The 21,594-nt window shown below is 35.9% G+C and overlaps 1 protein-coding gene across 1 annotated transcript in view; it reads left to right on the top strand.

Annotated features, from left to right (window-relative positions):
- Positions 1-7,955, top strand: part of TMA16 (translation machinery associated 16 homolog (S. cerevisiae)) — a 13,350-nt gene extending 5,395 nt beyond the window's left edge. The window contains exons 7-8 of the mRNA XM_009995995.1: positions 5,401-5,443; positions 7,719-7,955. Of these exons, the coding sequence (XP_009994297.1) occupies positions 5,401-5,443; positions 7,719-7,857 (182 nt within the window). The 3' untranslated portion in view covers positions 7,858-7,955. The remainder of the gene's footprint in view (positions 1-5,400; positions 5,444-7,718) is intronic.
- Positions 7,956-21,594: the final 13,639 nt, after the last annotated feature.

Raw genomic sequence — 21,594 nt, forward strand, 5'->3', positions numbered from 1 at the left:
TTCCCTACAAATGAATTACTTTTTTTAGGTGGGCTTCGTTATCTGGACTTGCTCCAATGAAGTCTTTATACCCAGCTTCCTCTGACATACTTTTAATAATACACAAACTTACCATTAGAGATAAACCTGTGGCCTGACTTGCCCCTTTCCACTGGGGGGGACCAGTGGCATGAGGAACTTCAACAAATTTTGTATCATGAGAGTGGGATTTATGGTTCATAAACTGGAAGAGAACCAAAGCCCCTGAACTCATGGGCCTAAAACATCTTCAGAAAGAGACCTTTCATTCCACTAAGGTTGAAATGTTTTTGATGTGGGAGGATGATTGTAGCAGAAATTATAGTACTGATATACTTCCAAAATGTGAATATTGCTGGAGTTTTCCAGTTAAAATTTAGGTAATCCAGGAAGGAATCCTGGGCTATGGTAACAAATCTACCCTACAAGCATAAATGATAACCCACAAATAGAAAAACACATTTTTCTTCTTGTTCTTCTAAGGAAGAGGAGCTAGGCTCCATTCTTCGACTTACTGGAGGGAGTGAAGGTGCTGTCTGGAGGTGTGGGGGTGTGTGTGAAGGGCCTAACACTTAATCAAAACCCCACAAAAATCTGGAAGATTTGAAACTAAAGATCTTGTAGGTAAGAGCCTAGGTGAAAACATTTTGTGTTTTTAAACATTTACCTTGGCCATGTCACAAGTTTTAATAAAATTCTAATGCCAGGTACTCTAATTGACTTTTTTATTACTATTTTTCTTCCTTTGGGGTAGCCTGCTATAGCAGCAGATTATCTAAAAAAATCTTCCAAGAAGCAGTCGTGTGTGGAAAACACAACATAAGCATTAAAGCTGAAAATATACATTTAAGGTGCATAGCCTTCTGAAAGAACAAACAAACTCATTTGGAAGTATTTTCTATTTTTGGAAGCTACATGGAAGAAAGAGAGACCTAAAAGCCTGAAAATTTGATAGCAACTAGGCTGAAAGGAAGCAGCAGTAATCTAGTGAGATAAGGAAGAAAGACAAAGGGATAATGAAAGTGCAAAAGGCACAGAGTTGTTTTGAAGAGAGTCAAGAACAAAATAGTAGTGAAATGTATGTATTTTTTTAAAACAAATAAGCACATTGGAGCTGAGTGCTGAACTTGGCTTTAATACTAAAGTATTAGAAGGCAGTCTGTCCTTGTAACAGTGGAAGTACATCATGGAAGACCTGAAGAATTTACATTGTTGTGTGGTTAGGGTACAAAGCACAGCAAGGTTTGGGTTGTTTGTAATGCACCATTTTCCTCCAGTTTATATTTTACCAATAAAGAAAATGAAGGACTTAAAAAATTTTACCAGTGTTAATTAGTATTTTCACATACTGCAATGGCAGAGGAATGCAGGAATATCTGTGTGACTTCATGTGTAATCTGGGGTTTCTTAGAAGCTGGGGGCTAAGGCATAGGAAGATAGATACTAAGAATGTAATCAGTTATCTCAGTTTTGTTTTGTTGGTTGGTTTTGTTTTTAAACTTTAGTTCTTCCTTTTTGCCTTACTGCTTTGTGAAGAGCTGACAGAAAAGAGCAATAGGACTAGATAGAAAGATGTCAAATGCACAACCACAACATAAAAATAAAGAAGAATCAAAAAATATTGTAAGCAAAATTTGAGGTTATTATACCATTAGTAAGAAAGCATTCAGAGAGCATGGTGCAACTTCACATATTAAATACACTCTCATATCATTCATTATTTGTTATCACAGCTGCTGCAGGTTTTGCTCTTTCTCTGGGACAGTATTCATTCAGAGAAAATGGTTGCTGCTAAATGCTGTAATTAGAGATTGGGGATAAATGGAAATCATCTGGAAACCAAGCTTTTATGTTGGAGGCTGTAGTGAGGGAGCTTTTATAGCACACTTTGTATTTGTTGGGTTTTTTTCCCCCTATTCTTGAACTCATTATTCTTGTATGCATGTGCATTTGCTGTGAAGAGGCTACGTTATGCATTGTTCACATTTAGGAAAATCTCCTAAAATTTGTTGCTGTGTATATACATAATATATGCCAGTTATATGTGAATGAAAAGTGAATACTTCTTAACTGGCTTTTAACAACAGTTGTAGATAAGATACCCAAAAGCATAATAGATTTTAGTCTTTAAAAAAAATAAATAGTACCTATGCAGGAAACATTCAGTCTATGTGTGAGGCTGAGTTTTGTTAGCAGCTAAATTAATTTTTAATGCAGTTTTCTTCCCAACTTTGTCATTTGTGTGTTGTTTTTAATCGGGTCTTAAAATTGCATAGCAAAGCTATTTAGTGGAAATCCTAGAGATCTATAGGATACACCCTTGGAACTCAGAGTTAGCATGCTTTCAGTTGGAAAGCATATTCATTATTTCTTTGGAACATTATCCATGCTTGGTAATTAGCTTTTAATTGCTTCATATGTTCTCAAAGATACACAGTGTAAATCCTGAGGAAAAACAGCTTGTAAAGGAAGATGCACCAGCTCTAGAAGGGCACTCTGACACTGGGATTAACTCCTCTATCCCGTTTTTCTCTAGTTGTGCTTCAGAAGCCCTCCAGTCCAAGCCTGTGCATAAAGGCAGGATCAGTTAGACCTACAGCTGACAGAAGCTTTTTCTCTGTTGCCCCTGAAAATTTTGAAGTGATCTGATCCAGTGCTTTTCCATCTGAACAGTGGGAAAGGTCATGACTTTACAGCATTTTATGCAAGTTCTGTGTTACAAATTAAGCTCAGTCACTTTGTCTTTTTCCTTGTCATGAAACAGTGTTAAGCACTTCATGACAGAGTTTGAAAGCTAGTGTGCTGTTTGTTCTTCCTCAGAAGCAAGTTCAAATGTTATATGAAAGGGTCAAAAACTTGACAAAAAAGGCTTACTTCAATTTTTAACTGAAATTTTTTCACTAACAATGCTGACAATATCTGTTCCCCAAAACAGTGTGTTCATTTCATTTCCACTAATCCACATGTCATATTTCTTTCATTTTTTCCATCTTTAGTTCAGAAAACACTCTCCTGTGACTTCTTATTTTTAAAGCAAACTAAGAGCTTTCTAAGTAGCAGCAAAAACCATGACAGTGGTGCATCCTAAGGAGATACTTCTGACTAGGACAAGTGTTAGTAATCTGAAAATACAGTGCTACAGTAGCTTTCAACCAGAACTTAAAAAAATCAGTCACTGTGCAGTATATGGTTATTTTATTTTTACATGCACGGGACTAGAGTTTCTAGTTTTCTTCATCATCTGGCAACTCTGTGGTTTGTATTGTATAAGGTATTGGAAGCACACTTGGAAGTGTAACTTAAAAATTTTGCTACTGCCAAAGCAGTAAAGACTGATTCAGTGCCAAATCTTCGTTTGTCACATAAGCTCCCCCTTCAGAATATCTGCTTGCTCATGACATTGGTGAGCCCTGGAAGACAGGCTGGATAAAACTGCAATAGTATTCTCTTTGGAAGTTCCAAGTAAGTTAATAAAAGCCATTAAATGCTTTCCAAGGTGTTTTTTCAATCAGAAAAAGCAGTAACTGAACTGTATGTGTGTTGCATCAGTGCTTTGACAAAAGGAACAAACTTTTGGCATATTTCTGGGGCCGCTGGCCCAAGTGAGCATGGTGTCACTTCTGCGAGACTCACTGTTTACATCACTAAGCTCTGTCCTAGAAGCAAACTGCATAGGCATTGTAACATACCTGAGAGAAGGGAAGAACTTCTGTCTCTCCCAGAGGCTAGAATATTTCAGCACATTTAGCATTGTGCTGCCCAGAGTGCAGTTCAAGGGACAACAAAACAAACAAGAGGTACCATTGTTTCGGTGCTTAGATGGGCAGGATGGACCTAATGCAGTATTGATGTGTATCAGAACCAAGGAACCACCAGACAAAAACAGGATTAGGCAATTGTTTCTTTGTATTGCTTTGCTTAGCTGTGAACAGGATCACTCTATTTACCAAGAAGCAGGCTGCATAAATCAACATAATTGGTACCAAAATCTTTTGCATATATTGTTGCTCTTCAAAATTGCTAACTTTTTAATCCAATGTAAAGTGATGGAATATTTTTCTGAATAGTAATTACTGTCTGGCCACAAAACGAAGTGATAGGTATGATCATCCTATATTCTGTAGCAGTAAAATAATCTAGGCTCCTGCATTGGTAGCACAATCTTACTTATTACTGTAAGAATTAGGAAGAGTATTAGATGAACAAAGGCAGAACTGGATGTGTAGGCTTTGCCAAAGGGCAGTACAGGAAGTTGCTGAAAAGTCACATTTTTAAGAGGTAAAATAATAAAGCAGATTTAATTATACAGAGATAGCAAGCATCTTTGTTGTTGTGAAACCTGCTGGCTCTGAAATCTATATGGTTCATAGAGAGTAATGAGGTATTTTATACTGTGCAAACATTTCAAGGCTCCTAAGGCAAAAAATGTTAATGACTTAGTGAAGATACTAAGCACAGATCACTTGCAATACTTCAGGACTGACTAAGAAGATAAAGACACTGAATCAAGGCAAAGCAGCTCAGACATCCTAGGTAAAATTCTGCTTGAGTTTATAAACTGCACATCTAGTAGGAATGTTTTGGCTACCCCAGGAGAAAAAAAAAATCTGTACCCTAGGTCTCTAGAAGATGTTTACCTCACTTTTTATTACCAAAGTAAAGAAGATTTGTAGAGAATATCTTCTATGACTGTAACTCTGCTACTGGACTTTCTTGCTTGCCCTGGTGATGTAAGTGGTTAGCAGTTTTTTTCCAAAAACACTTCAAAGTACTTATGGACTACTTATTAATTGTTAATTTATAGCAAGGCTTGTATATTTAAGTCAGTTTTGAAACTAAGCTTTCTTATTTTACCTCTTACCTGTTATGTGTATTTAGAGTAAGTGCTGCAGACCAGAATTACTTTGTTACGTGGGTGACTGAATGTCTGTTAAAAACCAGCATAACCAGAATGTGGTTTTGGTTGAGGGATTAGTTATGCTTTTAAAAGAAATAAATTATTATCCTAATTTCTTCACTGGACTTTTTTTTAAAGAGAAACTGTAAATGCTTAAAATTTTGCTATTTCTTGGATGTGTCAGTTTAGAAAAATTAAGCACCCTCTTTTTTCTATTTGTTGGGATTCGATTTTCAGATACTCATATGTACCTTTGAATTCCAGAACAGCTCATAGGTATAAATTCACTTCCTTTTCTTCAGCAGTGAGAGGTCTTCCTGTTTACATATATTGCTCTAGAAACTTTCTAATACTAATCCTTGTTCTCATTTTTTGGTCTTTTAATCCCTGAAATGAAATCTTCAACCCTTTAGTTCAGGTCTTTGAAATGGGACTCACCTGACTAATGTAACACATCTAATAGAATTTAATTTCATTCCCATTAGAAATCCCAGACATTATGAACAGAAAGCATCTTAAATTTTTCAGGTAAGTTCTTATAGTATCACTACTAATTTGCTTATGCAAAATAGTGTGTCTGAATTTGATATGTTGTGTGTATTTTTTCTGAAAAAAAATTTTATGCAAAGCTGTCAAAGAATTTGTCATTTCAAAAAGCAGACTAGGTATGGTATTGATATTTCAGTATTTACCTGCTACAAGCGGAATAGTGGTGACAGTTAATCATTAAAACATTGGAAGGGTTAGAAAGCTTCAACAGTTAGGATTTAATTTCTGTAATTTAGTATCTTTTTTTTTTTCAGTATTCTTAGAGAACATTTTCTCTTTACCTAAAATTATCACCTCAGCTGTTCACTCATTTACATAAAAATGCTTAGCATTTACTCTTAGTGTTTAAGGATCAAAATACAGATTTATTGATAAATGGAATTACACTGTTTTCTTACTGAAATGGGATTTCAGATGGTAATTGTAGTCATATAACATCATGACCTAAGTTATGTATAGTCAGAAAATTAAGAAATCTTAACCCATTAAGAAAATAAAACAGCACTAAGATTTTAGTCATGTTTTGTAAGATCCAGTTCTACCTGTAGTACTAGTAATAGTGTTTGTGTGTATATACTAGTTGAAAATGTTGAGCATATTCACAGCTTGCATCCAGTTAAATAAAAAAGATTTGTGAACTCTGACACTTCGTGCTGGCTTGTCTGGGCCAGCAAGCCAATATGCCTTGGTGATAGATTGAATGAACACTCTTGCTGACAGCTTTATCAAATGAGATACTTTAAATGGAAAAAAAAAATAAATCTTATGAATGCTTATGTTGCCAGGAATGCTATAGCACTAAATCCTAGGGTTGATATGTAGCCAGAAGTCACAGGATATTGGAGTACAGCCAGAAAGATCAAAGAGAGAGGCCTCTGGCTGACGTATTTATAAATACAAAATTGGATACTTGTACTGGGACATCTGATGGAAGTGTTGTTTTATTATCTTGATAGAAGAAAAGCATGTCTGTCTTATAAGTGGCAAATACTGTCTCTGTCCTTGAGAAGTTATCCATGTAGTGCACTTACTATAGTCAAGCAAGCATTCTAGTAATTCAGTACTGGATGTGACTTGTGGTATTTAAATGAACCTTTCCTCCTTGCTGCAGCCCTTTGAAATACTATACTGTGAATTAATGCTTGCTAACATTTTGTGTACCCTTCAAGTCAGTCATACAAGGTATTAATAGTTACCATAGATCATAATAAAGGACTTCCTATATGTGTGGTATTAGCTCTGCAAATTCAGAATCCAGATTAAGATGATCTTCCAAACTGCTTTTCTATTGCTTGCAAGACTGGGAGTTGAATATTTCAAACCTGAAAGCAAGTGGCCTAAAGTAACTGAGGATACAAATAGTCTGTGGGAATAAAGTGAATCATATATTTTTTGTTCCGAAGGTCAAATCTTAAGAGTACTCAGTTTTTCACAGAGAAATTACAGCTGCTGCAGTGGACAATATCAGGTGAAAATGCTGGTGCTTATTCATTCTGTAGTGGGATTGATAGTGTAGTTTAGAAAAGCAGCCTCACCTGAGTTAGCATCTTCTGAGGCAAGGTGAATTAATTCTGCTAGTCCTATTTCTGTTGGTAATTGTTTGGTTTGGTTGATTGGATTTTTTGTTCATTTCATATTTATTTAAATCATAGAATCATAGAATCTTAGGGGCTGGAAGGGACCTCAAAAGATCATCCAGTCCAACCCCCCTGCCAAGGCAGGGTCACCTAGAGTACATTACACAGGAACGCATCCTGGTGGGTTTTGAATGTCTCCAGTGAAGGAGACTCTACAACCTCCCTGGGCAGCCTGTTCCAGTGCTCTGTCACTCTCACAGTAAAAAAAATTTTTTGGATATTCACCTTGAACCTCCTATGCTCCAATTTACACCCATTACCCCTTGTCTTATCACTGGTCATCACTGAGAAAAGCCTAACTCCATCCCCCTGACACTCACCCCTTACATATTTGTAAACATTGATGAGGTCACCCCTCAGTCTCCTTTTCTCCAAGCTAAAGAGACCCAGCTCCCTCAGCTTTTCCTCATAAGGGAGATGTTCCACTCCCTTCATCATCTTTGTAGCTCTGCGCTGGACTCTTCTGAGCAGTTCCCTGTCCTTCTTGAACTGAGGGGCCCAGAACTGGACACAATACTCCAGATGCGGCCTCACCAATGCAGAATAGAGGGGGAGGAGAACCTCTCTTGACTGACTAACCACACCCTTTCTAATGCACATTTATTTGTTTTTTTAAGAGAATGGGATGGTGATCTGAGGAAACTGCCAAACATCAAAATGAAAAAGCTCTCAGCTAGGGATGCTGCTTGCAGTCACCCTGAGGTGGCAGATGTAGAAGCTAAAGAAGAACTGAATAAAGCAGAAGAGGTGGCCTAATGAGCAACAGCTGATTCAAGAGCTGAAACAGCTGAAGGGCATTGTAAGAAACCTATTTTAATTATCAGTGGAAATAAAAATAAATTTGAACTATATTTGCAAAGGCTTTGCTAGTTGCATTCTTTTATTTGTGTAGCTATGGTGAAGAGTAAATAGTGCATGATTGGGTAAAGCTGTATATTATTGGATAAAATATTTTTAATATAGATACTTTAAATGTTGTGTCCTTCCTTACTTCTCCTACTGAATCTTCTCTTCAGTATGCAGACTCCTGAGTTGATAAAGCAATTCTAATTGAATTGCTGACTAATTGAATACCTCTTCCCTATTCAGAGAGCTGTTGGGATTCAGATATCCATTAGAAATACTTTGTGGTAAGAAGTACTTATCTTTTCCTGGTAATGGCAAGAATGTATTTCATTTAGTATATAAATAGCAGGTACCCTCCTGAACAGTGGGCCCAGCTAGTCAAAGCTTTTATCCATCTCTTGTGGCTGGGATGTCTCTCAGTGTATGCAGTTTTGTGCATAACACTGAATTCAAGAGAATTTGAGAGAATTACACTGTTGTCACTGTTCTGTATTGAAGAATTCAGATCAGAAGCCAATTAAAGTCCCTACAGTCTGGGGTTTTAAATTTATTTTATAATTTTTCTGACTCCCTCAGTTGAGAAAGCTGTGATTTTTAAATTTAAGTTGCTTAGGACTTACATATCAGGCTTGCTTTATGATGCAACTTTAAGATGTCTTCAATTGCCTTTTCAATCAGGCAGGTTCATAGCAGATTCTCACTTTTAATACCAGAAAATAAAAGAGGAAAAAGGGCAAGGATAAAGCCAAGGTACTTTCACAGCATGTTTTAAGTAGGATTGTCTGTGCACAGAAGTCACAGTTGAGATGTACTGTTGGAACACATTGTAGCATTCACAGTTCAGGTATCTGCTAATTATGTGGAAACAGTTATTCCTGGTGAATGATCGTTCTAGTACTTGATCCCCAGTATAGTTTTGTGTGTTAAACAACAAGGCTTTGCCATGGTAATTAGTTACATGGGCCAGTTTTCTTTTGTAGATATTCCAGGTGTGCCATTTTCTTAGCTGTGCAGTAAATGTTACTGAATCTGTTACTTTGTATATTCAGTTTTTGCCTCTTTACAAAATAGGCTTGTGTTATCCTTTTGTGTTTTAGGAAACCAATCTATTTAGGTAATACAAAATTAACCAATGTCCTTAAACTAACCTAAAGAAGAAACCTGAATAAATTTAACAGACCTGAAGTATGTAGGAATAATCTAACGCATCTTCAGATGGACTGCAAGTCTTAAATCTGGTTAGAAGTCTTATCCTCTGGCACCAGCCATATCACTAAGCTATCACATCACTGCTTTGTGTTTTGGAAATGAGTGTGCTGAAGTTCAGGGCAGGCCTCTGATATTTTTTTCACTTCATTGAATTGAGCCGTGCTGTGGAATTCAGCTTGGTTTAATTTATAAAGCTTGAGGTGTTAAACTGTGTTGGAAGCTGAGCTGGGATAATTGGTCTGGGCTGAAGCCGTGTGTGTGTTTGAACAGTGGTTTGACAGATTTTGCCTTTCAGAAGATTAAAAGTTCTCCTTGTGTACCGTGTCTGATGAGCTTTGAAGCTGTAAGTAGAAACACTGCAGAAAAGTCATTTTCCCATCAGATTGGATAGAATGCCAAAGGAAAACGAGCAGTAAAGTAACAAGAAGGTTTAGCATGTCACAGTGATTAAAATCTATTAGGCTGATGTCCCGGTGAGTGCTTTAAAAAAAAAAAAAAAAAAAAAGATTGTCATGCAAAGTTATGGAGAATGATATTCTATACTGCTTGAAACAATTCGCCAATAAGGCATTATAAAAAAGTAATTATTACTTGTGGGGTTGATATGATAGTAAAATATTTGAAGTGATTTCTTTTTTAACATCTATTGTTCACACTTCAAGAACATTTAAAATTAAGACTTTGTTGAGTTTGTGGATTTTCTTCCTTGAAGTCCATGTATTCACTGCCTGTTTAGTTGGCATTTAAACACTCTTGTTGACCTGCTACATAAGTAATGAAAAAAGAAGTTATTTTGTGTGAACTTCTTAAATTGATTTATCAGAAAAAATAGTATGTAGTTATCAAATAATCATATTTGAATTGAAAAGTCATCCTGGCTTAAGTTAATGTGCTAGACAAATTTACCAGATTAGTTTTGTTGCAGAATACTAATGTGGCAATGGGAAAGAAAAAGACAAAGCTATTTATTTATTATTTTTGTGCTCAGAGGTTTTGTGCTGAGAAGCCTGTAATGGAGGTATAGAGAGACTTCTGTCTCATTTGTGTTATTGAGACAAGCTCGTGGAATCTCTTCAATCAGGTGCATAGTTCAACCATGCCTGTGCTTTAAAAGCCAGCTAGTAGGGTTTTGTATGTTGATCAGTTTCTCCCCTATGGTAGAAAAAAGGATGAATGCTCTTAGGAGTTCTGAATTTTTTTTCTGTTTCTTTGAAATTAAAATTAAAATCTAGAAAGCAGCTGGGGTTAACAGTGGGAATGAGAAACATTTTTATATTGTTCTCTGTTCTTAGAAATTTGCTGTGGGGAATACCTTGACATTCTGTTTACTTGTAACTGAGGATTACAGACTTCAATGTTAAATCCTCTATTTTAATTCTTTGTAGTTGATTGTTGTTTTTTTTTAGTAAGAGATAAAATTATAAAATATAAAAATATATTTTATATATTTATATATATAAATTATATGAAATATTTCCATCACTCCTATCTTCGTAAGATACTGCTTCACAGTTTCCCTGTTTTCTAACTGCAGAGGTGTAATTGCTAAAATTCAAGTTCCTTTAACTATCAAAGCACAAAAGTATACAAATAAAATGTAGCAAGAAGTATCATTTTAACAAAAACAGACTTTTATAGAATAAACTGTGCTGTTTTTTTCTGAATCATATCTTGTAAGGATTAATGAGCCCATCTTTGATTGAAACAGTGAGGTAGGGTAGCTTTAACAAAAGAATAATCTGTTGGCCTTTCATGTAGGGAATGCCATTTGCTGGAATGCTTCTCTTGCTTTTTGAACATAAGATTCTTAGCAGTCATCACCCATATGATGACTTATTCCATTGAGAAGTGAGATGTTTCAAAACTTATCCCACTCTCTCCCCAGTTGACAAGCTAGGATAAAGATACTGGGTAGGTGGATACAACCCTCTTTAGAAAAATAAATATGTAGTTTGGTTGGAACATTGTATATTTCTCAAGATAGGATTCTTTTTTTCATTTTACACCTGACTTTTAAAGTACACAGATTATTGTATGATGTGAGCATGCAGCATTTCTTTTCATTAAGAAAGCATTTGCCTTTAGGGGAAAAGGAAAAAAAAATCTCAGCAAGTAAAAATCTACTATAATAAAAAAGGGAACCTGATCCATTCTGACAATCTGAGGTGGGATTTGCTGTAAACCATTTAACTCTTTCTTTGTCCAGCCCATCCTTAAAGCTTTCAGGTGTTGGACATTCCACAGTCAAATATAACAAACAGTTAATTCCAAGGCACTGCTCTCCTTACCAAGTTTTTTTCCCCTTCTTCTCCTGGCAGTACTAATTTTCCATTTTGCTATGTATGTAAGACCTGTTTTTTCCTGGGAGTTCTTTATGTAGTTGAAACCAGTTCATATATATCCCCTTCCCAATCTTCCCTTCTGCAAGTTAAGCAATCATAGTTTTTTTGTGTTTTTTTTTTTTTTTTTCAAATGTTGTTGTATTGTGGGTTATTTTCCTGAGTGTTCCACCAAGGTGTGGTACCCAAAATTAGTCCCTCTGACCCAACAGGTTTATCGGTATCAAGTGTGCAGCCCAGTGTATTGTTCACTGTTGGCAACAGTATGCTTTTGCCAGTTCATGTTCAGCATGTGATTCTCTGTATAACAAAGGGACACGTGTAGAATACTACAGTAGTTTGGGTCATTTGTTTAATACAAATACATTTTTTCACAACAATAAGCAGATATATTACTTTTGTTTCCCTTACCTTCTGTCTTGCAGTACACGTTCACCCACAAGAACACACAGTTTTTCTTTTGCAAAAGAGAGGGAGTCAAACAAGTAACACAAACTCATAGTTCCAGATATTACACACAGTAAAATATTTTCATCATAGAGCAAGTTTTGTTGCTTTATTAGAAATTATAAATGGTTTGTTCTGGTGCTGGGGAATTACTATTTCTTTCTACATAACAAAAATAACACTGCTTTCAGATATGGCAGTGAGTGAATGGCACAATTGGACTAGTTGAGAATCTTTGTAATGCTAATGATAGTCAAAGTGATATGTTGATGCCAGTTTGAAATAAACTTCATAATGCTTTTAACATAAAACAGGAAAAGAAATGTGCGTGTTCACAGGTTAAGAGTATCTTTTTTAAAATACCAGATCTGATCTGACACCAGATTACCTACCTTCATGAAAACTTTGCTTAAACAAGAAAGCAGATTAAGCTCTTTTCTGTAATGGCAGCTCAGAGCAAAATTCTGGCCTGCTGAGTTGAGTCAGGCTAAATTCTGCTGTCTGCACGTTTGCCTGAGATGCACTGTGGGTACACAGGCAGTTTGATACGGATCCTTAGTTGATATATCATTTTAATTAAAAAGTCTTAGAATGTATCTTAAAACTTTTAGTATACTGTTTTTGCAGGATAGAATCCTGTGGTCATAAAATTAATGCAGAAAATTGTGCTTTGTGTGGGAATAGAAAAGTTGATAAGCAGCTGTCTAGTGTCTATATCCATGCACCCTCCTTATTCATGCAGGCCTGTATCCAAGGCATGTTGGTATTACTGGCTCCTTCCCCCCTTGAAGAGGAACCTTACTGCTTCAGAAACAAATTCCAAAATCCTGCATGAAATCCCTGAAAGCTCTAGAATATTCAGTGCACCTGAGAAAAGGATGCACAGACTAATACTGTAATGCTAGAAAAGGTTAAAGATTGCCTGCTGTAATCACACTTGCTGCTGACTTGTCTCAATCTGTCTTAGCAGACACTGTCTCATTTTGCTTCTTTTCCTGCTGTCCACATTGATACTTCCAAGGGAGAGGAGGAATTTCAAATTAAGTATTTCTCCATTTTTATATTTACCTGTAAGCTCAGTTGTACATGTAGTTTGACATGAATGTCAAAATAGTGTTTTGAACTTGGAGTCATCAGTATAAAATGTCTTTGCAAGTTGCCTGTTCTGTTGCTGACTCTTCAGTGTATTTTAAAAAATGCAGAGTAATCTTTTTGGATGCTATAGATTTGCTTTCAGAAGCCTCAGGTATTATTTTCTTTCATTTAAATTTTATAGTTATGCAAGAAAAAAAAATAATGCAACTTAGTCTGCATCAAAAAAAGGGGGTAAAGCACTTTCAGTGGGTTTATGATGCTAATAATATGCAGGTCAAAGAACAAGCTCTCTTGTTCTTTGAAGTGGGGCTACTGCCACTTAGTAAGAAACTTTCTGATTTTCAGAAAGATCTTAATTATCCTCCATAATAATGTTCTTTGTCAATTTTGCTGCAATCCATCAGGTTTTATTGTAAACATAATTTCAAACCTTTAGCTGCAGCTAATAATTTTAAGTGTTTAGATGTCATGAGACTTCACAGCAAGTAGATTTACACTTACAGAAAACACTTTGCAGAATATCTTAAAAACGTACAGTAACCAGGCATTCCTTACTACTGTCATGGTTTTCTGAATACATTCTGGAGTCTCTTCCACAATTATAGACAGATAAATGATTTGGTTACTATTGCATGTAATTTCAAATGAGAAGCTGCTACAATTCCAACTCATAATTGTATAATTGGAAAGTTACTTTATGTGAAAAGTGCATGTAATTATGTGGAAAAAAAACATTATTCCAACTCACCTGGAGCAACTTAGATCAAATATTAATATGGGCCTATTCAAGCACCAGTATTTTGTGTCCTTTCTAGCAGGACACTCACGGCCAAATTACATGAGCAGTTCCAATACAAAATAACATAGTGGTTCCATAAAAGACACATTTCTTGCTATTACTGCTACTATTCCAGCACTACCTAAATTAATTATAAAAAAAGAACTTTTAACTTTTTTTTTTAAACCATACATTTTGTTCAGGCCCCAGGCTTGTCCACGCCCATACATAACTACTCCAAGTCAATGCTTGCTGTCATGTCCTGATGATAAACACCACAGGTATGAGAAGTGAATCACAAAATTGGTTTTTTATATATAATTCACCCTGCTGCACACAGTATTATATCTACATTCATTTATCTATTGCACCCTTTAATGCTATTCACACTTCATTTTTATATGGGAACGCTCAGAACACTAAGTTAACAACTGAACTGTTGAATGTCTAACACCTCAACTTTACCTGTGCAGAGGGAAACCACTGATATAATTGTTTTAAGTCCTGAAGTTAAAAACTAACATTTCAGAACATGGGGATAAAAACTAATGTTCTCAAGATACATAAGTATATTCTATTACATCTACCCTTCTGTATCATGGATGTTAAAAAATAAAACAAAAAATAGCTTCCATCTTCCTTCATGTGTCATCCTTTTTCAGACCTTTGATAATATGTAATTTATTTTTGTGTGATTCTGCAGTAAACTGCATTTTTTCATTTATAGTTCTGCCTCACAGCTTTGTATATCCAGTGAAAGTCTAATTCATTCTTGCAAAGTAAAATAAACAGCTGAGCTGCTCTTCTAAATGCATATCCACACATCCTCTCCTTCCCCTACTTATTTTGCTGACAGCTATGCTTAAAAAAGTATCTGTAGCTTATGGACAGATGACTTGGAATTGCTGACTTTTAAAAAATTCAGGCATATTTAAAAACAATGCTACCCCTCAGACATTTCAAACATCCTTAGTTGACACAGCTGCCCAAATATTCAGGCTCAACTGCAGTCACATGAACATGTGTTACCTTAGGAGGTTCAGAGTGTGAGCACGGGGACTCAGCCCTGTAGGCTTCAGGTAATGCATATAACTTGGACAGTACCCTTTTGGACTGTTATCTTTAAAAAGATAAATAGCAAATACAACTTCTAGTAGTAAACAGATGAAAGGTTTCTTTTTGCTTCCTGTAAACAAAATTACTGTATCACAGGTCTGTTCTCCCTTCCCAGCCATCCAATTTAAATTGAAAAGGGGAAAAAAAAAAAAAAGAGTACTCGTGTCACGTTGGTTTGGCATTGTCTGTTAAACCTGTTCCCTATTGCACTTTCTACACTTCCACTTTCACTACACTTGCTGACTAGTTGAGAAACTACTTCACGAACGTCACATTCCATACAGTAACAAGTTGCTTTGCTGGATCCATTTTCCTTGAAGGGTTTTGGTTTTTGTGTGTTTTTTTGTTTTTTAAAAGTAAAAATGCACAGTCATTTCTACTCTCGTTTAGCATTTGTAGTGTAGAAAACACTACACCTCATTCTGCAAGAAAGAAACAATGCTGTCTCTGTCAAACTGGCATGACCTCAGACGACGTTTCTTCAGCTGCCAGCTGAGAGTTTGTACCTGTCTGTGCTACTGGCACCACCACTGCATCCTTGACTTCCGAGGTCTGAGTGCTTGAAGAGTTCTTCTCCTCCATTTTTTTGGCGGTTTCTGGGCAGTTCTGAACAAAGATCACTCTGTTGTAGGCTTTCAACCTGCGCCACAGCTGAACATAAACCTTACACTGCACGTACATGAAGACCAGGCCCCCTGTGAATCCTATGGCCACCACAACGAGTTTTGTCCAAAACGGCCATTCAAGGACACCTTGGAAGTAAAATAATTGATATTTATTATTATGGCTATAAAGTGTGTATAGAATGTTTTGTAGTGAAGCCACTTGCTCAGAATGCCCAGGTGAGTACATGCTGTTAAGGCAGTTGTGGCTCAAGTATAAAACAGCAGCTGTTTCCTATGCCATAGGCCAGCCAAGAAACTACATCTGCCCCCTACAATAACAAGAAATAAGCATTTCAAGTAAGATATTCAAGGCCATTCATAGAAAATAAGCATAATACTTGATATAGTCAAAAGCAAAACATTTTACTGTTCTTTGATAATATCCCCATATTCAATAGCTTGCTTAAGCAAAAACACAAGTACCAAAAGCGAGATAACACTATATCAAAAAAGATGCATACCTTCAACAGCTGCTTTTTTAAATCATGCTAGAAGCATGACACTGTTTAGGTTACCTGGAACACCAACATTTACAATATTATCACCTGGTCCTAGCTTCATCGTGAAGCCCGGGTATAGTAAAAAAAACTAGTGGAATGGGCTCTTATCTCCTGCCTTCATTTTCTTGCTGACTGTGCAACAAATAACACCCCTCCTTCCCCCAAATACACCTATATCAAAAAGCAAAACTTACATTCTTATGTACTAAGAAGTAACTTTACAGTTTTAGGTGTATCTGTTCTTAATCATATTGATATTCACAGAAAAATATGTATCTGCTAACACAAGAAGGCTAGAGGTGAAAGTATTTGAAGCCGGTTATGATATAAATAATGTTAAAATTATTAGCCTTGGCTTATATATGGTCTTGAGATTTTAACAGAATAAATTAATATTGTATGAAGAACAGCCTCCTCATTAATCCATACCACTGCATCTGCTTTTTTCAACCATGCAGTAGCCCAACATAAAGGTACATCTACCAGCTTTCCCCTCATCAAATAAAATTGCCTCATCACATAAAAAATGCTATACACCAGAGTCAGACCTCTCCATCAGTGCTTAACCCATCGCTCTGAACAGGTTTGTTGATCCTACATGGAAGGTCTTTGAGTAATGCTTTGTTCACAGAGTGTAGGACTTAAGGTGCCTTACAGATGCAGTATTCAACCACTGGTGATTTATCATAACTTGGTAATACATGTGATATATTTTATATATTTATATATATAAATTATATGAAATATTTCCATCACTCCTATCTTCGTAAGATACTGCTTCACAGTTTCCCTGTTTTCTAACTGCAGAGGTGTAATTGCTAAAATTCAAGTTCCTTTAACTATCAAAGCACAAAAGTATACAAATAAAATGTAGCAAGAAGTATCATTTTAACAAAAACAGACTTTTATAGAATAAACTGTGCTGTTTTTTTCTGAATCATATCTTGTAAGGATTAATGAGCCCATCTTTGATTGAAACAGTGAGGTAGGGTAGCTTTAACAAAAGAATAATCTGTTGGCCTTTCATGTAGGGAATGCCATTTGCTGGAATGCTTCTCTTGCTTTTTGAACATAAGATTCTTAGCAGTCATCACCCATATGATGACTTATTCCATTGAGAAGTGAGATGTTTCAAAACTTATCCCACTCTCTCCCCAGTTGACAAGCTAGGATAAAGATACTGGGTAGGTGGATACAACCCTCTTTAGAAAAATAAATATGTAGTTTGGTTGGAACATTGTATATTTCTCAAGATAGGATTCTTTTTTTCATTTTACACCTGACTTTTAAAGTACACAGATTATTGTATGATGTGAGCATGCAGCATTTCTTTTCATTAAGAAAGCATTTGCCTTTAGGGGAAAAGGAAAAAAAAATCTCAGCAAGTAAAAATCTACTATAATAAAAAAGGGAACCTGATCCATTCTGACAATCTGAGGTGGGATTTGCTGTAAACCATTTAACTCTTTCTTTGTCCAGCCCATCCTTAAAGCTTTCAGGTGTTGGACATTCCACAGTCAAATATAACAAACAGTTAATTCCAAGGCACTGCTCTCCTTACCAAGTTTTTTTCCCCTTCTTCTCCTGGCAGTACTAATTTTCCATTTTGCTATGTATGTAAGACCTGTTTTTTCCTGGGAGTTCTTTATGTAGTTGAAACCAGTTCATATATATCCCCTTCCCAATCTTCCCTTCTGCAAGTTAAGCAATCATAGTTTTTTTGTGTTTTTTTTTTTTTTTTTCAAATGTTGTTGTATTGTGGGTTATTTTCCTGAGTGTTCCACCAAGGTGTGGTACCCAAAATTAGTCCCTCTGACCCAACAGGTTTATCGGTATCAAGTGTGCAGCCCAGTGTATTGTTCACTGTTGGCAACAGTATGCTTTTGCCAGTTCATGTTCAGCATGTGATTCTCTGTATAACAAAGGGACACGTGTAGAATACTACAGTAGTTTGGGTCATTTGTTTAATACAAATACATTTTTTCACAACAATAAGCAGATATATTACTTTTGTTTCCCTTACCTTCTGTCTTGCAGTACACGTTCACCCACAAGAACACACAGTTTTTCTTTTGCAAAAGAGAGGGAGTCAAACAAGTAACACAAACTCATAGTTCCAGATATTACACACAGTAAAATATTTTCATCATAGAGCAAGTTTTGTTGCTTTATTAGAAATTATAAATGGTTTGTTCTGGTGCTGGGGAATTACTATTTCTTTCTACATAACAAAAATAACACTGCTTTCAGATATGGCAGTGAGTGAATGGCACAATTGGACTAGTTGAGAATCTTTGTAATGCTAATGATAGTCAAAGTGATATGTTGATGCCAGTTTGAAATAAACTTCATAATGCTTTTAACATAAAACAGGAAAAGAAATGTGCGTGTTCACAGGTTAAGAGTATCTTTTTTAAAATACCAGATCTGATCTGACACCAGATTACCTACCTTCATGAAAACTTTGCTTAAACAAGAAAGCAGATTAAGCTCTTTTCTGTAATGGCAGCTCAGAGCAAAATTCTGGCCTGCTGAGTTGAGTCAGGCTAAATTCTGCTGTCTGCACGTTTGCCTGAGATGCACTGTGGGTACACAGGCAGTTTGATACGGATCCTTAGTTGATATATCATTTTAATTAAAAAGTCTTAGAATGTATCTTAAAACTTTTAGTATACTGTTTTTGCAGGATAGAATCCTGTGGTCATAAAATTAATGCAGAAAATTGTGCTTTGTGTGGGAATAGAAAAGTTGATAAGCAGCTGTCTAGTGTCTATATCCATGCACCCTCCTTATTCATGCAGGCCTGTATCCAAGGCATGTTGGTATTACTGGCTCCTTCCCCCCTTGAAGAGGAACCTTACTGCTTCAGAAACAAATTCCAAAATCCTGCATGAAATCCCTGAAAGCTCTAGAATATTCAGTGCACCTGAGAAAAGGATGCACAGACTAATACTGTAATGCTAGAAAAGGTTAAAGATTGCCTGCTGTAATCACACTTGCTGCTGACTTGTCTCAATCTGTCTTAGCAGACACTGTCTCATTTTGCTTCTTTTCCTGCTGTCCACATTGATACTTCCAAGGGAGAGGAGGAATTTCAAATTAAGTATTTCTCCATTTTTATATTTACCTGTAAGCTCAGTTGTACATGTAGTTTGACATGAATGTCAAAATAGTGTTTTGAACTTGGAGTCATCAGTATAAAATGTCTTTGCAAGTTGCCTGTTCTGTTGCTGACTCTTCAGTGTATTTTAAAAAATGCAGAGTAATCTTTTTGGATGCTATAGATTTGCTTTCAGAAGCCTCAGGTATTATTTTCTTTCATTTAAATTTTATAGTTATGCAAGAAAAAAAAATAATGCAACTTAGTCTGCATCAAAAAAAGGGGGTAAAGCACTTTCAGTGGGTTTATGATGCTAATAATATGCAGGTCAAAGAACAAGCTCTCTTGTTCTTTGAAGTGGGGCTACTGCCACTTAGTAAGAAACTTTCTGATTTTCAGAAAGATCTTAATTATCCTCCATAATAATGTTCTTTGTCAATTTTGCTGCAATCCATCAGGTTTTATTGTAAACATAATTTCAAACCTTTAGCTGCAGCTAATAATTTTAAGTGTTTAGATGTCATGAGACTTCACAGCAAGTAGATTTACACTTACAGAAAACACTTTGCAGAATATCTTAAAAACGTACAGTAACCAGGCATTCCTTACTACTGTCATGGTTTTCTGAATACATTCTGGAGTCTCTTCCACAATTATAGACAGATAAATGATTTGGTTACTATTGCATGTAATTTCAAATGAGAAGCTGCTACAATTCCAACTCATAATTGTATAATTGGAAAGTTACTTTATGTGAAAAGTGCATGTAATTATGTGGAAAAAAAACATTATTCCAACTCACCTGGAGCAACTTAGATCAAATATTAATATGGGCCTATTCAAGCACCAGTATTTTGTGTCCTTTCTAGCAGGACACTCACGGCCAAATTACATGAGCAGTTCCAATACAAAATAACATAGTGGTTCCATAAAAGACACATTTCTTGCTATTACTGCTACTATTCCAGCACTACCTAAATTAATTATAAAAAAAGAACTTTTAACTTTTTTTTTTAAACCATACATTTTGTTCAGGCCCCAGGCTTGTCCACGCCCATACATAACTACTCCAAGTCAATGCTTGCTGTCATGTCCTGATGATAAACACCACAGGTATGAGAAGTGAATCACAAAATTGGTTTTTTATATATAATTCACCCTGCTGCACACAGTATTATATCTACATTCATTTATCTATTGCACCCTTTAATGCTATTCACACTTCATTTTTATATGGGAACGCTCAGAACACTAAGTTAACAACTGAACTGTTGAATGTCTAACACCTCAACTTTACCTGTGCAGAGGGAAACCACTGATATAATTGTTTTAAGTCCTGAAGTTAAAAACTAACATTTCAGAACATGGGGATAAAAACTAATGTTCTCAAGATACATAAGTATATTCTATTACATCTACCCTTCTGTATCATGGATGTTAAAAAATAAAACAAAAAATAGCTTCCATCTTCCTTCATGTGTCATCCTTTTTCAGACCTTTGATAATATGTAATTTATTTTTGTGTGATTCTGCAGTAAACTGCATTTTTTCATTTATAGTTCTGCCTCACAGCTTTGTATATCCAGTGAAAGTCTAATTCATTCTTGCAAAGTAAAATAAACAGCTGAGCTGCTCTTCTAAATGCATATCCACACATCCTCTCCTTCCCCTACTTATTTTGCTGACAGCTATGCTTAAAAAAGTATCTGTAGCTTATGGACAGATGACTTGGAATTGCTGACTTTTAAAAAATTCAGGCATATTTAAAAACAATGCTACCCCTCAGACATTTCAAACATCCTTAGTTGACACAGCTGCCCAAATATTCAGGCTCAACTGCAGTCACATGAACATGTGTTACCTTAGGAGGTTCAGAGTGTGAGCACGGGGACTCAGCCCTGTAGGCTTCAGGTAATGCATATAACTTGGACAGTACCCTTTTGGACTGTTATCTTTAAAAAGATAAATAGCAAATACAACTTCTAGTAGTAAACAGATGAAAGGTTTCTTTTTGCTTCCTGTAAACAAAATTACTGTATCACAGGTCTGTTCTACCTTCCCAGCCATCCAATTTAAATTGAAAAGGGGAAAAAAAAAAAAAAGAGTACTCGTGTCACGTTGGTTTGGCATTGTCTGTTAAACCTGTTCCCTATTGCACTTTCTACACTTCCACTTTCACTACACTTGCTGACTAGTTGAGAAACTACTTCACGAACGTCACATTCCATACAGTAACAAGTTGCTTTGCTGGATCCATTTTCCTTGAAGGGTTTTGGTTTTTGTGTGTTTTTTTGTTTTTTAAAAGTAAAAATGCACAGTCATTTCTACTCTCGTTTAGCATTTGTAGTGTAGAAAACACTACACCTCATTCTGCAAGAAAGAAACAATGCTGTCTCTG

This window comes from Chaetura pelagica, unplaced genomic scaffold (genome assembly GCF_000747805.2).
Source record: "Chaetura pelagica isolate M959 unplaced genomic scaffold, ChaPel_1.0 scaffold142, whole genome shotgun sequence".
NCBI lineage: Eukaryota > Metazoa > Chordata > Aves > Apodiformes > Apodidae > Chaetura > Chaetura pelagica.